The sequence below is a fragment of the Myzus persicae genome, unplaced genomic scaffold (genome assembly GCF_001856785.1).
Source record: "Myzus persicae strain clone G006 unplaced genomic scaffold, MPER_G0061.0, whole genome shotgun sequence".
In the NCBI taxonomy this organism is placed as follows: domain Eukaryota; kingdom Metazoa; phylum Arthropoda; class Insecta; order Hemiptera; family Aphididae; genus Myzus; species Myzus persicae.
In genome coordinates, this window is record NW_019101416.1 from 203027 (window position 1) to 221705 (window position 18679).

Genomic DNA, 18679 nt, shown 5'->3' on the forward strand with positions numbered 1-18679 from the left:
CAAAATGGTTTTTTTAAACAAATTTAAATGGCAACCGGTTTGTTCTTAAAACGACTGTGATAATAATATGCATACAAAGTAAAACGTTTTAAGTTTGGTTTATTATTTATAACACAATTTTTTTAAATACATCTTAATGATGCAGCCCAAGATATTCTTTTCTTGGAATGTACTTTCTTTTGTTATAATACGTCGAAAATATATTACCTACTTTCAAATTTTTGGTTGGGTGGTTAATTTTCTTTTTACGATACAGAAAAATTACGTGAATTACTACGCAAACAACGGATGACTAACTTAGTTAAACAGATTATAATACGTTTTTTATGTTAGGAATGTATTATTCGATGTTCTATAGACATTAAACATGTTCTAATGTTTGTTTTTTTTCCGATATCCTTGTTGCATTAGCTATTTATGGTTAATAATTTCATTTGTTGGCTACTATACAGAATTAAATATTAGATTTAGATTAAACTTACAAGTATTCCGAATAATATTTAACTATGCTTTTTATGTCTTGTATTTTAAAAATCAAGATTGTTATTAAACCACTGTGGTTTATCAAACTAAATCCACGGATAATGGATAATATTTGTCTAATTTTTCTGGACAAACAGTACATTGAACCAAGTATATAGGTCGTGGCCTTTAAAATGCGATAGCAACTGGTTTGGGAACCAATATTATTATGTGCAGTACGACAGGTTTTGTAGATTTTTTTCCGTCAAATTATTCTTGCATTTTAGTATGTAAGTGTAGAATACATTTACTGGTTCCTATTTGGTCTGGCTACAAATGCCGAAAGTATTTGACCGTTACATTTAATTTGCATCAAACAGTAATAATAATAAACCTATCTAGCTACATATTTGATTTTTTTTTCATTCTCAATACGTAACGTTTATACATATATGTATGAATTATTTCCATGTAAACGCGTTTGTTTCAACCCGGCTTTCTAAATACCTATTGAAGGACACCTAACTACAAAATAAATGATCCCGTAGTAATGACAATATTGCCGAAACGCGAACAGTTTTTTTTTTACATTTAATTAATTTTAGTTCTTATTGAGTAATAAGGAATGTGGCCATGTGTAGTCATAGAAGCAATAAGCATCTCAATTAGGAGGAAAATTACTGAAATTAATTTGAAACAGAATGTGTGGTGGCATTTTGATGCCGTTGCGCGTACACTGTAAAAATGTAAAAGTAACATCCAACGTAACGATTTTCGGCGTTTAAAGTGAACAAAATAACTTATTCATTAAACGCGTGTCTGGATCTTTTTTTTTGAGCTCAGCCGCCACTTTGTTGACAGTTGATAAGGGTATAAAAGACGAATAATAGGCGAAAAACGATAGCCGGTGCAGCATCGACCACAGTAGATAAACGGACGGAAAATAATTATGAGTCAGTCGCCCAAGCATACACGAAAAAGGCGCATTTTTTTTACGCCAGCTCTTATCGGAGTCGGACGGGCGTAAACAGTTATGCCTAAGTGGCGTGTACCGCATACGCACGATGCACATTCATGAGCGGCTGCAATCCGGTTTCTACCGTTGGTGCGCCAGTGCGAAATAAAACATTTTTTTTCTTTTCTATATTACACAAATAAATAATAATAATTATTGATGGCGCGATGAATGCACACGCGTTCTCGTGTGTGTTGTGCTCGTATAATATGGCAGTAAGCCGGCCATAGGTACCTGGGACCGTCGTCGTAGTCGGGTTAGGCGCGCACGCTGTCGTCGTCGCCGCCGCCGCAATCTACGACGACAACGAATAACCACATACACCAAGCAATATATTATTATATCATGTGCAAAGAATGCGTATCGTTGTTGTAGTGTACGGCGTGTGTGTACTGTGTACCACGCTTTGAATACACGTTACCAGCGGCCTGGGCTCGGTCGGCGGTCGGCTCGGTGTCCCGAGCATCCATTATTTGCGCCGTTACCCCAATGCCCCGCCACGTCGTTCCCGAGCACGAACGTTGCTGCTAGCAGCACACTCGACTCGAGTTCCAGTCAGCGCGCGCTCTCGCCCCTCCCCGACCCGCCGACCCCGTCACTTCCCGCCAACGCCACGCGGCGTGCCGGCCCCTCCGTCGGTCCTACCGCCGCCCAACCACCGTCAAATCGGGTATCCTCCCCCCACCGTTATAGCGCCGAGCGCGCGTTATCCGTACGTTGTTTATTACGGCCGCCACAGATGTTCTATTCGGGCAATGGGCTCTCCGCGTTTTGCGCGCGCGCTCCCGCTCTCGGTCCCCGGCGTTGTAGTAGTTGCGGCGGAGGGGATGTTGATGATGGTGGTGGCGGGGGTAGTAGTAGTAGTAGTAGTAGTAGTTGTTGTAGTAGTAGTAGTAGTAGTATTAGTAGTAGTAGTTGTAGTAGTAGTAGTAGTAGTAGTAGTAGTAGTAATCATCACCGCCGTCGTCGTAGATCGACGGTGCGTGGTGCCCGTGTGTGACGAGCTGCGAATCGGGGAGAAAACTCTCGAGGCTATCGTTATAAATATATTACATACCCATTACCTACAATACAAAACAATAGTAATAATGATAATTACGACTATGCCGTACATGTCGATTGCCCTACGATTAAAATGTGGATGTAGGGAACTTGGTTCGGCTGGTCGAGCTAGCCGTTTCGACTTTTGTCCGCCGTCGCCAACGGCCGGAACTAAAATTTCGATTTTCCGCGCCCGACGTCGTCCCCTCATTTTCGTTGGTACGCATTGCGTGCATCGCGTCGCCGTATTTCCGCGGCGGTTTTCCTTTTTGACCGCCCGTCGGTTGGCAACACTGCGGGCGTCGCGAGCTTGTGTGTAACCGTCGCCGACGCCGTAATTTCGGGAGATCGGTAGAGCCGAACCGGCCGCCGCATGATAACCGGAATATTGTTTGTGTGTGCGTGCTTATCTTTGTTGGTTTTTTTCCAACGTGCACGTCGCTTATGTGTACTTGAACGCGGCTCTCCCTTCTCCGCATTATTTTCCCCCTCTTACGCTGACTCACTCATACGTCGTCTTCGTTGACCGTCGTCTTGTATAATTTTTTTATTTCATTATCATTTTCCGTCTTTCATTCTTCCGCTCGAGGCCGTCGGAGAGTCGAAAATAATGTACAAAGTTTTTATGACGGTTGGATGGATAGGTTCTCTTCGGCACTGTGGCGGTGGCGTCTATACGCGCGTAATCACTTATCCAGCCTTTCATCCGACAGGTTGCCCCTCCGCTCCGTCGTGGTAGTATTGCATACCCCTCGCCCCTCACCCACCGCCTTTGTCGACGACACCGTCCTCCTCATCTATCTGTACTGTTGTATTTTAAGGGTGAGGTCATCTCCTAACCCTTTTTATCGTTTTCCCTCTTCCCCGGACCACGACCCGGGCCCTCCGTTGTTCGCGACCCCGTGTCGAAAGTATTACATTAGCAAAAGAGCCATTTAACATTATTACTACTATTACTGCCGTTACTACTATTACTATTTACTACTGCAATAGTTCTATAATACCTAGTACACAATGATACTTTTTGCCAAATGTCTTTACTGTTAACGATTCGTGTACTAATGATGCATCGCCTCCGCGAGCTGTGTATTTTTTTTTATTATTATCGCTTTACTTCTATTCGTTTCTTTTTTACCCCACAAAAATAACGTATCATCAGCAGTATGTTGAATGTGTACGAGTGCGAGATGCTTTGTTTATGCACGTGTACACTTTTTAATTTCTACTGACGACTTGTACTATACGGACCGATCGCTAACATTTCCATTAACTATGCATCAATTGTGCCATTTTAACTGGCGGATAACATAGGATTACTAAGAATTCCAACTGAAGTATAATTTATTTACATTTTAGGGTTTTCATAACTATTCCGTAAATTTAAACGTTGTTGAACATATTTTAATTAATTATTATACTGAGTACTGGGTAAATTATTTCATATGATTATTAGGTAATCAATTATCGAATATTATATTATTTAAATTTAAGAAAAACAAATAAAATGTTATTGTGTGGACTGGAACACCACTCGTTCACTGACAAGGAACGTATTAGTGTATTACATCATTAAAATTATAATCTCAGCTATATAGATTTCAAATAAATGTTTGCTCATTGTGGTGAAACTTGTTAGTAATTTTTTTTTCGATTGAGTTTAATACAATTTATGTTTTTATTGTGCATTGTTTGTTATGCTTCTATTCAATTTTAGTTTATTTCATGTCTTGTTCAAACGTAATGCAATATTATATTAAGTAATTTAGGTATTTTGTTAATTCTAAAATTTACACGTTTTAATTTATAGTAATATTGAACTTAAAAATAAAAAAGTCTCCTCGTAAACTAAATCGGCTGCGGCCTTGTCCATGCTTTTACGCCCGCGTTGGGATCAATAAAGAGGGACAATATATAATATATATCAATACAACAATGTCATCGACTTCGTGGCATCTGCTTTGTTGTATTTATCTATTATTATATTTCGCTTACGCTTTTTCTTTTTATATAAAATCAACAAATTATTGTAGTTTTTAATAATTTTTATACAATCAATAATAATTGATTATATCAATATTTTTACATTTTAGTGTCAGTAATCGGTTTACTATAATATTATTTATTCAAAGAAACAATGACTAAATTCAAATTGGTCTGTATTTTTTTTATTGTTCCGCAGCATAGCACCATTGCGTTTAAAGTAGGTGCAGCAAAAAGTTATACAATATATATATAATCGATTTTTTCATCGTGACTACTCATCGTACTTGATTTAAGACTTGATGCATCTACTTGAGCTTCAAAATTATCATCGTCAATAAGAAATTCTCTATTAAAAGTCACTTAGTTTGCAAAGTATTGAAACACTGCAATTATCATATCTGAAAACTGTATAGGGATTAGTTTCGATTCATGAAATATGTTTACGCCGGTAAATTGTTTTTCATTGTAATGTTTTCTATCATTTATTATTCCTTATTAGGTAATTACTTAATACCACCCTGTTGTTCTGAATCATTTTCTTTAGCTTTAATCGAATAGACAGCCATAATATATTGTATTTAAAATTAATTATTAGTGCATTTTTATAATGTCATACCTAATGCTATTTGTTTATCCTATATATTTTTTATTTTTGTGTTTTTATAGTTACTGTATTCAAATTATTCTATTTTAAATCTCATATAAATCTATAAAAACTTAATCATCGGAATATAAAATATACTTGCTATTACCTTACCTAGGTTTATATCTCGTATTTCTATATTATTTTAAATATTATACGATGCAGATATTGGAATATCAAATCTCAGATTCTGAGCGTACCATTAGTCCTACTATAATGTGTTTTAAAATTATTTTTGTGTTCTAAAGTTTGCTTCAAGACGTTTCAATTTTCAACTTTAAGAGTGGTAGCTGATAGAAAATTGAATTTAGTTAGTACTTTGAAATTTAAACATAAGGAAAATCACGATACCTTATTTTTAGAACGATCAGTTAACTTTTTTTAAATAAATACTGAAAAACAGGAAAATTTAAGCAACATAAGTTTTCACCAAATAGATTTTATTTTGTTCATTTGTTGTTGTAACAACAAATTACACGCTATAGTTTCCTAAATATTTTTGCTGTATTTGAGCTGTTTATTGACATTTAAAATTGAAGATTAGATTTATATTGATAATTTTTTTTCAGTTAAATGCCTTGGAGCTTTAATAGGTTAACCTGTAATTTATAAGGTTCTTCATAAGTTATTACAGTGATTAAAGAATATCAAAACTACATGTTCACAATATTTTGTTTAACATTATATGAAGTTAATTTTGATAAAATTTGAGATACACATAATACATTTTATTTTTGTTCTTTTAAGAACTAAACAATTTTAACTCTGGAATCTAGATATTTAAATAAGAAATAATTATATTATAATTAACTCTAAACTCATTGGTTATAGTATAATGAACCATACGTATTACTCATTTTGAGCTATTTGTACCTCGATCTTATTTACACCGTTCTAAGATACGTCGTTATTGCCATTTAATAGTTTTATAAATAATACATCATAATACCACAATTATAATAATTATTATAGTATATTATGCTACTATGCTGTTTTTGGAAAAATGTATAGTCCAATATATACCGTTTGAAAAAAAATTAATTACAACTAGTAATTTAATAAATCATAAAATATCCTTAGAAATAAAAGATACTGTCACATCATTTCCGATAAGATTCGTTTGTCGTATGCAATGATTTATCAATGAATTCGACTTTGACACATACATTACATCGACCTACTCAATGATAACGTAACGTACATTTGAAACCTTTTCAGCAGAGCGACCCCCGTTTTTTTTTTATTGGAATGACGTAAATTTTATCATTTTGAAGGGGTATTTATTTTTTGCATGACTTGTAGGTCCTTATGAGTAATGATTTGGTTTGACATTTTTATTTTTTGATGGGGCGTGTGTATTTGAAACATAAGGCTTACTTACTTACTCTGGACTCATGAACTTTTGTTACTCTGTTTATTGTTGTATGATATTCTAAATCATATCATAATTTTTATTATAATTTAAACGATGTTGTTGACAATACGTTCGTTAGGTACTTTCCCTTTCCGTTGTTTTCACTGCTAAAAATGCACAGTGATTGATAAGTCCCAAAAGGTCATGGTCGGTTTTTGACCCCATTCCATTGAAAAAAAAGGAAGCCACAACCGTTTACACATTGCGAAGATGTAACAGCGTACAACCTATTTGATTTATATTGAAAACTGGCAATGATGGTGAAATAACTGGTGTGGTCTGTCCATGTTATGAATGGCATCACACGTGCCTCTTCCCCTCTACCAATCCCCTGTTCCGTCTCTTACCGGTGTCCTTATCATCCGTTTGTGTACACTCTTTGTATACATATATACATATAGTGTGTGTGTGTGTGTGTGTGTGTAAATATATGTGTCGGAGAATAGCGTGTTACCTCCACCCTTTTGCCGCGGTCCTTGTTCTCAGTCATTCTCTCTCACCCTTCTCTCCACCACCAGTCATCGGAAAGGTTCTAACCCTCCGCGTCTCGTCGTGCACAACTTTGTTGTCCCCGCGCTCTTCCACGTGCCCCCAGCCCTCCGCTCAATCATCTCTTTTTCCAATTACCGCAATATAGAAGGAATACCTTTTATGTGTATATAGTACATACCATGTTTTCTCTTTCTCTGTCTTCCTCGTTCCGTCTCTTTCGTTCGTACTTTTCCCCGACCAGACGGTAGGTCTTCCCCGAAACCTCCACATGTTTTATTGACCCCCTTCCCCTCTTTCCACTTCACCCTTCTAACCGTATGATCCTTTTGCATCTTTTTACAGTCTAAGTTCGACCTGTTGATTCTATTTGTATTTATATATTTCCGCGTCAATAACGCCTACTGTATTTTTTATGCAGGATTTGACAAGTCAAAATAGTAATGACAGCAATTGTGGTGCCGGTGCTGGCAATGGTGGCACTCCTTTGCGGCCATCGCCGTCTCCAACAGGATCTACTGGTTCTCGTTCCATGTCGCCCGCGGTCACTGCACCGCCGGGTGGAGGACCACCTCAACAACAGCAACAGAACATTCCAATGCCGCCTAGGCCACCAAGCAGCCAACAGCAGCCTGACCAAGGGCAAGCAACTCAAAATAATAGAATGAGTCATTCGCCTATGGGGCCACAACAAGGATATCAACAACAACCATCCCCTCAACCACCAGGTGGAATGCCTCATATGACAGGTCCTTCATCCGGGGCGCCAGGAAATCCTTACAAAATGCCCGGACCAAATCCTTATGGCCCCCCTCCACCTGTATCTTCACATGGTGGTTATCCTGCACAACAGCCTGTTCCGCCTATGGGATCTTACCCTCAACAACCTCCAGGTAAAATATCATCAACATTCATAAATATTTTGTTTATTAATGTTATAAATGTTAAATATGCAGGTAATTATGGTGCTAGACCTCCTGGCTTACCTTATCAAGGGTATCCGCCACCTAATAGTAATGGTCCTCCACAACAATACTCTCCTAGAGGTATGCCGATGCATCATGGACCGCCTCATCAATTTCCTCCTTATCAAGTAAGTTTTTAAATTGGGAAGTGTTCCGTGTAATGCATTCTTATATTATGTTTAATGTGTTGTCATTACTAATACTTAACATTTTGCTGGGTACCCTATTTGGTGTTTAAATGTATTTCAAATATATTAAACAATATATATATATATATATATATTTGAAATAATTTGAACTTCTAAATATTGTTTGATTACAAAAAATATTTGGTATTTTTATATTGGATCTGCTTCTTATAAATCCCATGACATGCTTTTTGTGACACAATGTGTGCTTTGCAGGGATGGCCTGGTAGTGGTCCACCACAAGCACCACCTCCATTAAATAATAGTCACCATAGTGGTCCTGTTCAACCACCTACACCTACCAAAGTACCTCCCCCGTCATCTTCCCCACAGCAGCAGCAGCAGCAGCAGCAGCAACAACAACAACAGCAACAGCAACAACAACAACAACAATCACCACAAACACAGTCTCAGCAACACCAACAACCACCAATTCAGCACCCTCCCCCTGCACAATCCCCATTACACCATCACCATCCTCATCACCCACCCCCTCCAGGACCCCACATGCATCCACATGCTCATCAAATGCATCCAATGCAGCAAGGCACTTCTCCTGGACCACCGCCACCTGTCTCACCTGGTCCCAGGCCTCATACACCACCTCATCCACACTACCTCAAGCAACACTTACAGGTGAACATCCAAACAACCACAAAACTAATGCTTTATATGTGGCTTAAAATGTTTTGCTTCAATTGATATTATTGGTTTTTTCTATGTTATTACTGTAAATCCCTTTAAAACTAAATTATTATTTTTTCTCAATTTATAGCAACAACACAAAGGTCCTGGAGGCTATCAGACATCAGGCCCAATCCCACCTAATTCTGGACCAGGAAATTATTTAAATTCCATGCCTCCTCATAGTATGGGTCCACCAGCACCAGTTCAATCTAATACTGGTCCTCCAATGGCACCACCAAATTCTTCAATGATGTCAGTTGATCATGAAGTTTCACAACAACAGCAAAGTCTTAGTGGTGTTGTAACTTCTGTCGTTACCACTGGACCTGATGGTACTGCTATTGATGATGCAAGTCAGCAATCGACTCTATCAAATGCCTCAGCTGGTAAATTGTTTTTTAAGTTATTTTATTTAGAAATTATAAAATTATTTTAAAACTTTTAGTTATCAATTTTTTTTTTTCAGCCTCTGGTGATGACTCAAACTGTACAACACCTAAAAGAAAAGAAAACATGAGTGGTAGCATGATGTACCAACAAGGAATGGGTGGTATAATGGGACCGCCATGTTCACCTGCCCATGATGAGTATTCAAATCCAGATCCAATGGCACCTGCTTGGCCCAGAGGACCTCCATCACATAACCCAGTATTTAATAGCCACATAGCTCCTCAAAACGAACATGTATATCGACCAAAGGTAATATTTTTCTTAACTTGCAAAGAGTAATTTAAAACTAAACAAACCATTTTATTTTTTAGAAACACGATAGCTTGAGTAAACTATATGAAATGGATGATAATCCAGAACGACGCATTTGGTTGGATAAATTGCTACATTTTATGGAAGAAAGAGGATCACCAATCTCTACATGTCCTACTATCTCCAAAAACCCTCTTGATTTGTTCCGCTTGTATATATATGTTAAAGAGCGAGGGGGTTTTATGGAGGTATGCAAGGTGAGTCAATTTTGTTTTTAGCTGATTTTTACTTTTTTTATAACTAGAGATTGTTCTTATCAAGTCATGTTTGTTGTAATTAAAGATGAATTAATATCAAGTTATATTATGTAAATTATATAAAGTAAAAGTTACAGTATGTTGCTGAAACAGCTTTGGTGCATAACTATAAATAATTAGCTTATTTTTAGTGCCCCTAAATCTGGACTACTTAACTATCCTGTAACATTAGCTAATGGATTTGCTTAATATCACTTAAATTTATTAGGTAACAAAAAATAAAATATGGAAGGATGTAGCTGGTTTGTTGGGTATTGGTGCATCATCAAGTGCGGCTTACACTCTAAGAAAACACTACACTAAAAATTTGTTACCTTATGAATGTCACTTTGATCGTGGAGGCATAGATCCTGTACCTATAATCAATCAAGTTGAATCTTCTTCAAAGAAAAAAAGTTCTAAAGCAACATCTGTGCCTTCTCCTGGTAAGTGATCTTGTTCAACACACAAAGTGTGTTGAGAATGTGGGATTCAAGTGAATAATTACGATTAGGTTCTGCAGGATCTAATTCACAAGACTCATTACCATCTGCACCAACTGCTCCAGGACCAGGTCATGTAGATGGATATCCAGGATATGGAGGTTATAGTGGTCCACAAGATTATAATTCACCTCAAAGACCTCCACACCCACCTCACGGTAAGATTTTATGGTGTTAATTTATTTATGTTTAAGTATATTAGTAAGTTATCAATTAGGAATATATTTGTTTTGATTCAAATGTTCGTCAAATATTGGTTTTAATGTCTACATTATATTATTGTTATAATATTTCTTAATTCAAAATACTAAATTGTTTTCATTATAATCACAATTAACCTATTGGTTAACTCTTTGACTATTGCATCAACTCTTTGAGGAATAAATTACAAGTAGTCAGTTAGTGAACTTGAAAAAAATAATTATAAATCTCAGACCAATGACATATTTACTTTTTATTTTGACACACCATATTTTTTAGTAATGACGTATAAATACGTCTTATTTAAGGGTATATAATAAATATGTTGGGTTTTAATATAAAACCCTATAAAGTAATTTAAAAAACATTGGCGATATAAACATTTCTAACCGTTAACGTTCCCCATGGAAGTATTTTTAAAAATATATATACGTCATTGTTTGTTAAAGGGTTATAATATTACTATATCTAACTATATCTAACTGTTCTGTATTAAATTCGTTTTATTGGGAAATAATTTTTTTGATAGGAGATATGCTATTAATAGCAAGAAAGCGTCTACACAACGACAGTAGAGCAGAGAAATAAAAAAAGATATTTCAATTAGATACATTTTATGTTTTATGTATATTATGTCAACGAAAGCTAAACACAAAAAAATAAAATGCACTAATAAAAATTGGTTAACTTAAATGTGCTAATAATATGGAAACTTATTTATAATATTGTTTTATCATTTTATGTTTTGATAATCGATTTTTATTTTTACTTTCAAATAATTACTTGTTAATACATGTAATTTGTAATATTAGCATTGATGTATTTTAGATCAGGGTATCTCATATTTTGCATTTTATTTAGAGGCGGCGTGCGGGTATGGCGTCGTCTTAAAAATGCATAGATAGTAATAATTGTTTTATAATAATTAATAATATAGGTAATAGCTATTTGAACATACACTGTTAAAATCGCTCTTATTTCAAATTATCGATCATTATGAATTAGTTTTATGCATTTTTTTTATATGGCAGATAGATTATTTAACTGTAACTCTATAAAAATGCCGTTAGATGTATGTATACAAAAACAATTTTTCATAATATTATAATAGTGTCTAAAAAGTACCTCATTAGCCACATTAAGAAGACGCCTACATAATATTATGGTCGTTTCCATCTTACAAACGTATAATAACGACTTAAGACAGATTACATTGTTGGGGCTGGGTCCTTATATAAACTCATCATTTTTTAACCAAAATGAATGTTGAAAATTACAAATTAAATTCTTAGATTTCAACTAATGAAACATGAAGATACCCGAATTATCAAAGTTAGAGATGTATTTTTAAATACAATTTTCATTACCCAAAACCCAGAAAGGAAACAAATGACGCGCTATAATAGTAATACTATTAAGAAAATTGTTCTTCCTATTAGTTTTCGGACATAATTTATAAAATATATTTTTGCATTTCCCTTTCATCTACGTCATTATTTTAATACTTAAATGTCTATACTCCAAATGTTATCACTAAGGTAATGAGTAATATTTCTTAGAATTTACAATAATTAGATATTAAAATATATATAGTGCTTATAATATACTATAGTAGTTTAAAAATGTTTATAATGGCTTGCGTGGGCCACCCTGAACTGTAATAAATTACAAATAGTTATTATTTTACCAGTTGCCGATTAAAGTTTAAATTATATACTTAAATACCATACAATATAGAGTATTTAAGTAAATTTAATGGTTTCTTCTTTTCAATGTATTAAATTATGAGCAGTTTATTGATCGGTTACGTAATATACACATTTTTTATTTGTACTGTATACTTTAGGATGTATGTTTATATTTCGTCTATCCATGTACGGTTATGTAGAGAATTTCATTTTTAAATTTCGTAAGACCTCCACACATTTGGCTCTGGATTGACAATAAGGTCTCTGGTGTAACGTTGATTTTAATTTATATTCCAGTTAATAACTTCTAATATTATATCGACATTTGTATTCTCGATCTAAATTATTTTCGAAATTAAAATTATAGGAAGTACGTTATCTTTATAATAGATACCTCGATAGATACCGTTTGCAATTGTATTCGGTAATAATTATAAAAATATGTTAAGAGGACACCGAACACGCTGAGTAGTCTCTTACCAACGTACAACAGCAAATCTTCGTTTAAAAGAACCAAGTTTGGGTTTATTAGCATTTTGCTTTAGTATTAGAGTCAATTGAGCAAGTAACATTTAAAGCTTAAACATATTATCTAAGACATCATGCAAGTTATAATTTATAACTATGTTAAGTATTATGATTTATAACCCTCTTAATATATCAGTAAATGCTTACAAGACTCTTTAGCTTTACATTTAATACTAGACAGTAGATCAATTCACTCTAACATTAAATCTAATGAGTAACAACACAGAATGGTTCTTCTGAACTCAGATTTGTTATGTTCTATGTTTGTAAAACGCGGAGACACGCATGCAGGTCGAGTCCACTTAATTTTATCGGCTGCCTGCGTTGTCTAATCTACCTCGCGATAGATAAAAATGTGGTATCTTATACACGTTGACAAACAGAGAGAGAAAGAAATAAATTAAGAGAGTTTCCGTCGTATTAATCAAAAATAGCGTCGTTATCAAATGTTTAGAATTAGCCACCTGTAAAAATAAAAAATAATATTCGTTAAGATTCTAAAGACCTCCTGATAAGACTAATGAAAAATGCGAGAACACAGTGGTCGTTAAATTTTAGTCACATGTAATTTAGTGGTGCTGTCAATACTCTACAATGATTATTTGTTATCATTTGTTTTTCGTACTGTTATTTATTTTTTAATCTTAAATGGCTTATTTTTTACTTTATTAAAATATAAGATAATGTTGTTATGTTTCTGATAATTTAATTGTTTCTTATAGTCGATTTAATTTTTAATATACATGTATTTGCTATTAATATTGAAGACGAATAATGCTTAAATATGCGTTACTATTATTATTGTCAATTAACATCTGATGACTTGATAGGAACACAAGGAAGTTACCAAGGACAAGGTGGATACAATCAACAGTATCCAGGCAGCAATGAACAGTATGGACAACATTATCCACCTGCTAGTACTCCGGTTGGTTACCCGAGTGGCCCAGTGAGACCACCTTTATATCCACCTTATTCAAATGATGCTGACAGGTAATAACTAATAATAATTTGTGCATATAAACTATATCCGTTTGCTAACTTTTTTTTTTTTACCAAAGAAATTATGGTGGTTCAGTTCCTCCTCCACAAGGCCCACCAAATACTCCTCAGGGCCCTGGCAATGGTCAAGACCCATATGGACGTGGACCAGTTCCACCACCATCTGGCTACCAACAACCCCCCAGGTTTCCTGGACCCCCACCTCCACAGAATTCTTCACCTGCTACAGTAAACCAAACACAAGGGGGATCAGTTTCTACCCCGGGTTATCCACCTGGTCAACAACCTCAACCAGATTATTATCGACAAGAACCTCCTGCGGTAAGTATACATATTAATCAATTTAATTAAAATCTATTTGACATAATTTTTTATTTTAATCACTATTTTAGAGTCCAGGATATCCTCCTACTAGTGCTCCGGGTACTTATCCAGGGAAAGGAATGCCACCACCACAGCCACGTCGTCATCCTGATTTTGCTAAAGATCAACAAGCTGGGCCTCCTCAACCAGCTAGTTATCCTGGTTATGGTCCTCAGCAGCGACCTATGTATCCAGGTAAATATTGAAATATAATTCTTTAATTTCTAAAATTGAAATTGAATTGTCTTAACAAATTTTAGGATGGACAGGTACACCAAATGCTGCCTCTAATCAATATCCCCGACCTGGGTATCCACCTGGATCTCAACCACCACAGAATTGGTCACAGGGTCCACCGCGTTCTATGCCTCCATCACATCCAGGACAACCACCCCAATGGGAACAGCATAGATATCCGCCACAAGGACAACCTTACGGTGCACAACAAGTGAGTTGATTTTTGATTATTTATAATTTGTTGTACCTCGAAATATTCCATCATACTTTTTTTAGAATCATTGGGGTCCAATGGCGCAAGCACAAATGAGAATGCCAAGACATGGATATCGACCTGATGGGAATAAACCGTATGGACCACATGGTCCAATGGCTCCACCACCACATATGAAGGTGAATAAATTTTCAAAATTATTTTAAACTGAGGACTATTATCTTTGTCTTTATGCAGATCGGTTATAATCTTAATTTATTTATCTTCAAATTCTGACCTTTTAAAATTAAAATTAAAAGTTTGTATCTTCCTATTGGCGGTATTTTTTTATTTTCATTATTTAACAGTTTATTATATTGCATAAAAATAAGCTATATTCTTTTATTTGCATTCCGTGTAATATTTTTAATTTCTATATTTATGTATCACCTAATGAACATATTTGTTTCTTTATCTCATTTTGAAATAAAAATAACAATAACCTAAGTAATTGTATCTTCTGAGGGACTACTTATTAGTTTTTATGTTATAGTTTGGATCCATATCTCAATCATTTAAAGCACATATTAGCTACAAGTGTTCTGTTACTGTATTAGACCAATAAACTGCTCATGCTCAAAGAGAAATGTCACTTATTTATCTATTTGAATTGATATTTATAAATATATAAATCAATCAGCAACCAAACCGATAAATACGCCACAATTCGCCTCATACATGTACTAATTGAGCCTTTAATACAATGCGTCATTGCTTATATTTTTTACTTCAAAATTCAAATGTTTAACGCTACTGAGATGGGCATAGTTTCATCTATACACTGTTTCAAAAGAGAATATACCAGATTTACATATGAAAACTGATTTTGCCCGTGGCACTGGTATGTTCTCTTTTGAAACGGGGTATATACTATATTATGATCTGTGCTATATTATTATATACTTAAATAATGTATTATTTTTTGTTTTTATAGCCTGGAATGCCAGGGCAACCAATGTTCCAAGGCAGTAGCTTAATGAAGCGAGAAGTAATTTTCCCCCCTGATAGCATAGAAGCCGTAACACCAATCCTTTATAAGCGGCGCCGAATGATGCGACATGATGTTGCTCCCGTGGATGCATGGCGATTGATGATGTCTTTACGTTCAGGTCTTTTAGCAGAGTCTACTTGGGCCTTGGATGTGCTCAATATATTGCTGTTTGATGATGTGTCTATACCCTTTTTTGGACTAACACACATGCCTGGATTATTAGATGTACTCTTAGAACATTTTCGGCAGTCGTTGGTTGATATGCTAGAAACTGATATAAAATCATATTGCTGGTATGAAAAGTCTAAAGTGATAGAAGAAATACCAGATGTTGGTGCTGTAGATAATGTAAATCCAAATGAAAAAGCATATTTTGCTGATCCTAACTTCCCCAATCAACGACCAATTAAGAGTTCTGCAATTATTGATGGATCTAAAGAATTATTTATTAAAAATGGCAAGAGATCATGGGACGTAATTGATAATTATGACATGGGATATAACATTGCTGAAACAGATACAAGTTTTCTTGTGCCTTGTTTTCGTTCAGAGTTTGGTCTTGTGCCATTTGTCAAACTATTGAAGAGTGATAAACCTAAAGCAGAAATATTAGATGATAAGACATGTATAAAAAAATTAGATGATAAGGAGTTAGTACAAAACAGTATTGACAATATTGTAAATATGAAAAATATTAATGTGCGTGATCCAATGGGTGTACTGAAGCGTAAGAGCATAACAGACTACGAAGATGAAAGTTATTCTAAAGACGAGTCAAGCTTATCATTAATTAGCGAAAGCCAAGATTCCATTGGTAAACGATGTGTGTGCATATCGAATATCTTACGAAATCTTTCATTTGTTCCTGGCAATGAATTAGAGTTTGCAAAAAGTGGCCCATTTTTAGGTTTGGTTGGCAAACTATTATTAACTCACCACGAACATCCACTACGCTCATCTAAAACTAGGAATTATGATAAAGCTGATGATGACACGGAAACTTTATTCAATTGCACTACAACAACAGATGCCGATACAATTGAGCCAGGCAATGATGCCAAGTGGTGGTGGGATTATTTAGACGTTGTCAGGGAAAATTTGCTTGTTTCTTTGGCTAACATTGCTGGTTATGTTGATTTGAGCACGTTCAATGAAGATATTTCACGTCCCATTTTAGACGGTTTGCTACATTGGGCTATATGTCCGGCAGCTGCAGGCCAAGATCCATTTCCTTCAGCACCGCTCTCACCTCAGCGACTAGCATTAGAATGTCTGTGCAAGTTATGTGTTACCGATAATAATGTAGATCTGGTCATCGCTACCCCACCTTATTCACGACTGGAAAAATTGGCCAATGTCCTTACTCGGTTATTATGCAGGACCGAAGAACAAGTAAGTCATGTTTGTAAAAATATACACTGCCCCCTGGGTAATGGGTTGTGCCGAATTTATTTAATTGTTACTTTCTAAATGGTTTTTATTTATTTACTTACTTATATCTCCTAGTTTTGTAACCCTTCATTAGTTATTGGTTATACATATAAAAAATATCCATTTTTTAAATTCTTGATTTCACACAAATTAATATTTTTACAAACCATTTTATAACTTGTGGCAAGATGATATTTGCAACTATAAAATTATGCTATTTTTCCCTGTGAGTCACAACTAACCAAATTCATTCAAAACTAATAGGAATAATTTTTATTTTCCAGGTACTCAGAGAATTTGCAGTCAATTTGTTACACTACTTAGCAGCTGCAGACAGTGGTATGGCACGTACGATAGCGCTTCAAAGCCCATGTGTTTCATTACTGGTAGCATTTATTGAACAGACTGAACAGAATGCTCTGAGTGTGGTAAACACTCATGGGCTGAATGCACTCCGCGATAATCCCGATTCGATGGGAACAAGCTTAGACATGTTGAGGAGAGCAGCACGCATATTGTTGCTGCTATCTAGACACCCGGACAACAGACCGTTGTTCTTGCAACAAGAGCAGAGGTTATTGTCATTAGTCATGAGCCAAATACTCGATCAGCAAGTGGCGGCTCTCATATCGCGAGTCCTATTCCAATGTTCCAGAAATACGCCGTCTCCTCTCGCCCAATAACGATACGAATGCAATTTTTATTCTTCCAGTTTAACTCTTTCATTTAAAGTTGTATAACGGTTTTTTTTTCACTTACTGCAAATTAATTTTGTTTATGTTTATTTATTTATAATTGAATTGATTAAAATAGTTTACTATTTTACGCAAACAAATTTCCGGAATCTTTTGTTTTGAATCAGTTGGACAAAAACAAAAAAAAAACTAAGAAATTTAAAAATTATATATATAAAAATTTAAATCCTTAGACAAATCAAACAAAGAGACTGACCGTGTGATTGTTTTTAGAATTTTTTTCAAGCTAATCAATAATGTTAATTCCTTTATTATTGAGGTTTTGTTAATATTTATATTATAGCCTATAAATAGTTTACATTTTCCGCATTAAACATTGTGTATAGTGAACACTTTTTTCTTTTTTTTAATGTAAATAATGTCCCAAATAAATTTTTGTGGGGGTTATTATAAATTAGTCAAAACTGATACTTAAAAAATGTAACATTGATTTTTATTTATTTTTTTTTTAATATTTCAAAAAAATATTTTATACTTTGTATTGTACTGTATATAATAAAATGTGTCTATAGAAAATAATAATATTAATAATGATAATGTTGTAAGTGCGTTTATTTTTATTTATTTTTTAATTTATCTCAACTGGAAAAAATAATGTTAAATTGCCTCAAAATGAATTGTAAGTAGACTTTATTAATTAATAATGTAATCTAAAATATGTTATTTCAATAATAATAATAATTATTATTTTAATATATATGATATATATAATTTTTTTTTTTACAAAAGAAACAAATTTTGTTTTACCTAGATTATGATATATTTATAAAAAAAATTTAGTGTTTATTGGAACTGAATGGACACGTTGTAAATATTATCGCGCGTGAATATTATTGTCATGT

At 34.6% G+C, this 18679-nt stretch overlaps 1 protein-coding gene across 5 annotated transcripts in view; it reads left to right on the top strand.

Annotated features, from left to right (window-relative positions):
- LOC111029014 (trithorax group protein osa-like) overlaps positions 1-18009 on the top strand; it is a 33343-nt gene extending 15334 nt beyond the window's left edge. Inside the window, exons 4-18 of one of the 5 annotated variants that reach the window (XM_022307833.1) lie at positions 7469-7940; positions 8004-8140; positions 8417-8836; positions 8976-9273; positions 9354-9586; positions 9649-9846; positions 10115-10331; positions 10400-10546; positions 13636-13798; positions 13867-14128; positions 14200-14365; positions 14440-14618; positions 14684-14800; positions 15595-17043; positions 17367-18009. In XM_022307833.1, coding sequence (XP_022163525.1) covers positions 7469-7940; positions 8004-8140; positions 8417-8836; positions 8976-9273; positions 9354-9586; positions 9649-9846; positions 10115-10331; positions 10400-10546; positions 13636-13798; positions 13867-14128; positions 14200-14365; positions 14440-14618; positions 14684-14800; positions 15595-17043; positions 17367-17765 — 4857 coding nt within the window. In that variant the 3' untranslated portion in view covers positions 17766-18009. Of the gene's footprint in view, positions 1-7468; positions 7941-8003; positions 8141-8416; positions 8837-8975; positions 9274-9353; positions 9587-9648; positions 9847-10114; positions 10332-10399; positions 10547-13635; positions 13799-13866; positions 14129-14199; positions 14366-14430; positions 14619-14683; positions 14801-15594; positions 17044-17366 lie in introns of all 5 variants that reach the window. The other 4 variants (XM_022307831.1, XM_022307832.1, XM_022307834.1 and 1 more) reach the window with 4 other exon arrangements.
- Positions 18010-18679: the final 670 nt, after the last annotated feature.